The 6,695-nt window shown below is 38.8% G+C and overlaps 1 protein-coding gene across 1 annotated transcript; it reads left to right on the top strand.

Annotated features, from left to right (window-relative positions):
• The first annotated feature begins 2,552 nt into the window (after positions 1–2,552).
• LOC138006103 (galanin receptor type 1-like) lies at positions 2,553–6,477 on the top strand. Its single transcript, XM_068852271.1, has one exon. It carries the CDS (start codon positions 4,231–4,233, stop codon positions 5,338–5,340), a length of 1,110 nt encoding a protein of 369 aa, XP_068708372.1. The 5' UTR covers positions 2,553–4,230; the 3' UTR covers positions 5,341–6,477.
• Positions 6,478–6,695: the final 218 nt, after the last annotated feature.

Here is a 6,695-nt window from a genome sequence, read left to right as displayed (position 1 = left end):
ATGTTTTTGTTCGCTTTTTTGGCCTTGACCCTGCACAAAACCCGACAAAAACACGCTTTTTTCGGCAGGATAACCAATCAAAAGTTTCGACTAATTTATTCGAAATTAACTTGCGAACCAAAAACAAAAGATTGTGCAGGGTCACGGTCGGTTCAACATCTAATTGCGACTGTGTTGTTCTTGCTTTTGAAATTCCCAGGGTTTCATAACCAGTCCCTTACCCCAAATATACTTTTTCGTGAAAATCTGCAGGTCCTAACAAATGTCGTCAAAACTTGAGTTTGCAGGTGTAATTTTTGTTTTTTCACTCTTCCCCTTTATTTAGGGAAGAGTGACGACTCGGGAATTTGAGAAGTCGCTTAAATCGCATTCAATCAGGCAAAAAAAAACACAAAAAGCAAGAAATTCACCATGACAATAAAGTACGGCTTTTTTATTGAGAACTTTTGCGGGTAAATATCTTTTTCAGTCTGTTATCAAGATTCCCATACAAATCCTTATAATTGTTTACCTTCCGACTCTGGGCCGCCTGTGCCGCTATATTGCGGCAAACGCCGGTGTAATTCTCCCTCCGAACTTCACTGAATATGCATCCTATTTAAGCTTGACATCTTAATTTGTAATTGAGATAACCTAGCATTTTGTCGTTGGACGGTTTGGCAATAGATTTTTAAAGAACAAAAAAAGAGAAATACATTATTCCTTTAACGTGTTTGCCCATGAAGGTTTCTTTGGTGATTTTTTCGGGTAATATCTTCAGTTACAGTGTATTTCTAGAATTGCGCGCAGTAAAATCATGATAAGTTTGGCTGTTTATTTTTTGATGGAGTACGAACAGTAAGATGCACTCGCAAAGTTTCTTTTATTGTTGTACAATTGATCTCTCTGGAAACATGCCATTTTAGTTTCTGGAGAGCGAGTTTTAAGTTAAATCAACTGGAAATATTATGAAGTGTGCAAAAAAACCGTGTCATGTACAGTAAATAAATAAAGCCGTTTGATACACAGATATTCAAAACATGCAATCGTGTAACTTGCGATTTTATCGGCATCTCCTCCTGTTGATATATATGTCCCTTGTCTCATCTAGGAAACCAATATGCATCGGCTTTCATTGCCATTTGAAAGAACCAACAATTTAGCTTTCAAAACATCAGGGAAGTTTGTGCCAACGTACTTTCAACCATATGGCCACAGAGCTCGACAACGGAATCGCTAATTTCCTTCGTTCCAGAGATTCAAACCCGATTCTGTACAAGTTATGAGATGTTTCAGATGGCATATCTCCATTTATACGAATACAATCAAGTTGCACCGTCCACGGCATTGTAAGAACAAAAGGGAGCAAATTTTTTCGTACACTTATGGCGGATTAGTCTCGAGGACTTCGCGAGAGCTCCGCGCAATCACGATGGCATTTTCACTTCCGGCGTTTCAACTGCCAATCAGATCACGAGTGTTTGGTCGGGCAAATTTGGCCGACCGTCCGGAATAGATCGTTTTCACGTGACGTCATCATTTTCTAAAATCCAAAACTAAAGAGCCACGAAACTTTTTATCCTCATCAGGCAAAAGAGGCGGTAAATTTGTATCCATTTGCAATTTTAAAGCTCAATAGCGTGCTTCGTTTGGAAACCAGAGCATTTTGAATTTCTGAGTTATAGCGGTGCGTGACACGAGGCGACGATCGAGTTTATTGAGAAATATATATTTATCTCGTGGTTTTGAGCCTTTTTAGAATTTAAAGCATTAGGAAAAGTGCTTAGGTAAATAGCTGTCTGTTCAGTACAGATGATCACTAGCCTAGATAGCTAAAGTAAGTCTGGTAAGTAACAGATGTTGACACTATTTTCCGGCCGCCATATTGGTGCACCACAGATGTGCACCAAGGCGTTTTCATACTGGGCTCTGTAAATTTCTGCGAAACATTTCGACGAATACCTGAAGTTTGGGGAAACGCACAGACCTAATCTTCTTCATTTATCTTCTACAACATCACGAATTCTTGACTTTTTCCACTGGATGGTTTTCGATTTATTTTTTTATTGCGTGACAGTGAAAACGATCTATTCTTTGAGAGACTTTTGGCCAGGCCCAATTTTAGCGAGCGACGACATAAGAGAACATATGGGCGAAGCTAAAAATGGGCCTGATCGCAGGTTATCACTCATAAGACATTTGAATGATGATGCCATTTGACTACAAGTACCAGAATCCTACAGGTTTTGTTTTGTCTCATGCTAATTAGAGGTATTGCTATTTTTACCCCGCTGGGAATACAAAATTCAAATAAGGAAAGAAAAACAAATTGAATTCTGGTAATTGTAGTCAAATGACGCCATCGTGAAGATTGCCTATCGGTCCCTTAGGGTGCGTTCGATTGACCCTATAAGAATACGTGGATTGATGATTTAAAATGGTAATGATGTCTGGCGTTTTGAAACAACAAGAGTAATATGTTTAAAGTACATATGTTTAGCAGGTGTTTGACGTGAATCTTCGTAAAAACGAAGGATTTCTAACTTCTTTTCCATGTATTCCAATTCCGGAATACGGGCAATCGAACCCACCCTTAGTCTTGTCGACTATGAGCCGAATATTTCTCGGATTTACATGTAAGATACATCCTGAACCGGTTTCTCTCGATGAAGCCCTTCAAATCATAAATCCCGAAAGGGTTTCCTCTTCAATTCGAAAAGTGTTTTGTTGTGTATTGGAGCACCTCAAGATTTTTCTTTGTATGTATATCGTGGACACATTTCTCCAAAAGTGCTTTAAATTGCGCGATAAGTTACAAACTCATTTAGTTTCACAAACTTTTCTCCCTCGCAACGCATGACCTCTTCGACTCTTCAGTGTCAAAACAAAATCGCTTTCCCCCTTTTTTATGAAATGTTCCGCGATATCTCCCTTTGCAATCAGTTTGGGGGAGGATGGAAAGTCTGACGAAAGCGTTGCATCGTCGTGTTGAAACAAGATCTCTTCATCAAAGCTAATTATAAACACAACTTTGTCATCAAGGAAAATCGCTTTTAGTGCCGATGACTAATGACAAGAAAACTATTGTAGTTATGAGACACCGAGCGGGTGTTTACAACGCAGCACTAAACATATCACACTAATGCAGGCTTCTTGTTATACCAAATCTCCAAATGAGTCCTGAAAAAGTAATTTGCGATGGACTGTCGCGATCAGTTATTCAAATATTACCCACTGAACAGCTTGCTTTAATACACTTGTTAAGCGACAATGGTTGCGATCACACTTGAGAGAAACACAGTGTAACACTAGTTTTGACACTACTCTGGTGTCAACTCTCTGTTGTTTTGAACACTGAACAAAAGAACTTGATTTAATATTAGTGGTAACTCCCTAAATGCGACCGCAACCAATGTGGTTACGGATGGATCCGGAGTAGACAACTTCAACCACCAACGTTTTACTTAAAGACGCAACTTGAAATTGCTCACGCAAACCTTCTAAAACCAGTTTTTAGCTCATGAAGCTAAAGCTAAAGATGAATTTCATCGATCTCTCATCGCTTTTTAGGATTCTAGTTTGTTTTGCTTTGTTTTGTTTTTTCAACTTCATTGGTCTGAGTCTCTCTTTTAAAGAATTAATTACATACAGGTCCAAAAAAAAAAAAAAAAGAAAAGAAAACCATCACCTGGAGTCCCATGCGAGGCACCTCCCAAATAAATCGATAAAAATCTTAAGAAATGCATATTAAACTATTGCTGTTGTTGGAGGGGTTTCTTGAAATAAACTGAAGCTGAATAAAATTATACTTACGCGCGCACTTGTGTGAATCGATTTAAAACTCCAGGAAGTGGTTAACATTTCAAGACATAAAACACTTAATCATTTGCCTGAAGGAGAATATTGAAGACCATTAATTTAAACGCCAGTGATAATTGAAAAAAGGGACAAACTGGGCGCATAATATCACGAAAATTTATCGACCCTCTCTGATCCTGTCATTTGAACATTCAGTGCTTATGACACGGAGTTTTATTTTTAGTCGGACTATTCTAGATAAATGGACGGCCTTTCTCCAATGCTTTCGTGAGTCTTCCTACCAAACTAAATCGTCTCCTTTCAGTGGTTACATTGAAATCGATAGTAATCCTCTGAGCTTTTAAGTGTTGTTTGTAAGGCAACAAAAGAACGTGAAAATCGCCCCACGTCGCACACCAAACATTCGATGACCACGCCAGTCCGTTAGCAACTATGACAAGCAAGAGCTCGATCGGTAATTTTTCCGACCACGAAAACGGAACTTCGGTAAGTCCACATTCAACCCTAGAATCCTCTGTCGAAGTATATTTCAAGTGCGTGGCTTATGTCTTAATCGTCGTCTTCTCCGTGGTCGGCAATTCTTTCGTCATCACTGCGTTCAAAGTTAATACTCATGGCAAACTACGCACTGTCAACAACATGTTCATCATGAGCATGGCTGCCGGAGACTTGCTGCTAACGATGGGAAGCACTCCAGAACGAATCACACGAGTCTTAGCCAATGATCAGTGGCTGATCGGAGGAATCTTGGGCGTACTTTTTTGTAAACTGGCCAATTTCATCGAGAAGCTTTGCATGAATGTGGCAATTCTCCACCTTTCAATGATCGCCATAGATCGATTCTTGGTCGTGTTTTACCCTCACAAGAAGATTATCACGAAGAAAAGAGCGCTTTGGATGATAATCACCGCTTGGTTAGCATCAATAGTCTTCTGTGCGCCACTCTTATACTACGCAAACACTCTGGAGAAAAATGGACAAACAAAATGCAAAACAAGACATTTCTTCCCTAACTGGCGGGTTTGGTATATAGTTTTTTTGTCCCTTCTGATGTTAACTCTTGTCTTCGTAATCTCATTATACCTTGCAATAACCATCCATGTTCGTACACGCAAAAGACCTGGAATGCGCATTTCAGGCAAGAACGCTCGTTTACGCAGCCGAATACTAAAAATGGTGTTATTAATTGTGCTCGCCTTCTATATTTGTTTTCTACCATATTGGATGGGATGGCTATTTTGTGTTTATTACTTCACCGGTCTCATCTGCAACAAGACTTACGTCTTTATCTCAATTTTGCTCATTTACGCAAACAGCGCAATCAATCCTGTCATTTACTCTTTTTTCAACGAAAATTTTCGGTTGGCCTTTTGCACTATTCTTGGAAGGTTGTGTGCGTGTTATCGCAGCAGTCAGGAATCGATGATAACAGCGTTTGGGGCTTCAAACAATAAAAAAGAAAACCGGAGGCAAAACCCCACACAAATTAGCGGAAATGCTATTTTCCTTGTGGAAAAAAATATCAAGAGCACACGGGTGTAAAATGGCAATGAAACTGTACGATCAACGTGCATAGCCAGAGTCATCCAAGATCAGTCGAAGGAGGACTGTTTTGTTTCTCTGAGTGCTTATTTAATATTTTTTTCCTATTTTTGATTTTTATATCATTAATTTTTTGTGTATTTGTTTTGACCTCGGGGAGGAAATTTAACTAAATTCCACGCTATGTTACCTAACTAACTTTACTAAGGGGTATCTGTTTATACGGCACTTTTTCGCGCAGTTGCATGTTGCTCAAGATGAATTTATCATAAGATCACATTTTCGCAATCTTGTGACTCTGTATGTTGCCGCCAGACCAAGGTTTTTCTTTTGTTGCCTTTGGAGTAAAACCTGCTGTTAACATGAATTTCCTTTTAATTAATGCAACTTGCGCACAGGCATATTATTACCATACAAGCTCAATGCCGAATGCTGCTCTGACAGGGCATTTAGACCTTTTATCATTTCACCTATTCAGTTGTTGCCCTACCGAATCCCCCATAGTATTAAAAATACAAAGTAAATCATATATATTCAGTCTCTCAGTTTATAGCGCCAGTTCGTGTTTCCAAGCTATCTGTTTTATCATTGGTCAGTTTTAATTAGACTAAAGGTTACTTAATAAAAAATGCAGACTTTTGTCAGGTTTCAAAAAGCTTTACACAAGAAAACGTTGGCCCCTGAAGAATATAAAATTACATGGAAATGTATTGCGGTCGGGTCTTTTGGCTCAGACAAATATTAAAGAATTTCATTATTTGACGAGTAAACCGATATTACGTGATCCAACGTCTTTCCGTCCTAAGTGGAATTAAAAGCCGCGTTGAACTATTTAAGACTTTCTCTAATGGATAAATAAGCAATTATAGATCGTCAGATATTAAATCGCTGGGAAATGGCATGGTTGATAACACGGTTTTCCGTAATCTAACGTCATTCCGTGGGCAAAGCGAAATAAAGAACCGCATTGAACAATTTAAGACTTGCTCTAATGTATAAATAAACATTTATCGGATCGCCAGATATTAAATCGCTTGGAAATGACCTGGTTTTCCCCCTTGCTAATTTTGAAGCTTTCAATGTATTCTTTGTTTTGGAGAATCTTTGTGTAAGTTCGCCTTTAGTGGCTACGAAGAGCTGACGAGATAATGCAGAAGGTTTTGTTCGAAAACCTCAGCTTCAATAAAATTTCGGAAGTAAGACCAAAGTCCGCTATCATCCTCTACAAATATACCTTAGCAAACCATATGTTGTTGGCTACCCTGCATGATATACGTTTTTTTCATCCCTGCCAAGATACTTAACAGAACCCTTCCGATTTTGTCAGCATGTCAAACATCGCATTTGAACTTCTC

This window comes from Montipora foliosa, chromosome 6, assembly GCF_036669935.1.
Source record: "Montipora foliosa isolate CH-2021 chromosome 6, ASM3666993v2, whole genome shotgun sequence".
Classification (NCBI taxonomy): domain Eukaryota; kingdom Metazoa; phylum Cnidaria; class Anthozoa; order Scleractinia; family Acroporidae; genus Montipora; species Montipora foliosa.
The sequence above is the reverse complement of the archived record's forward strand: the minus strand, read 5'-3'. Positions and strand labels throughout refer to the sequence as shown.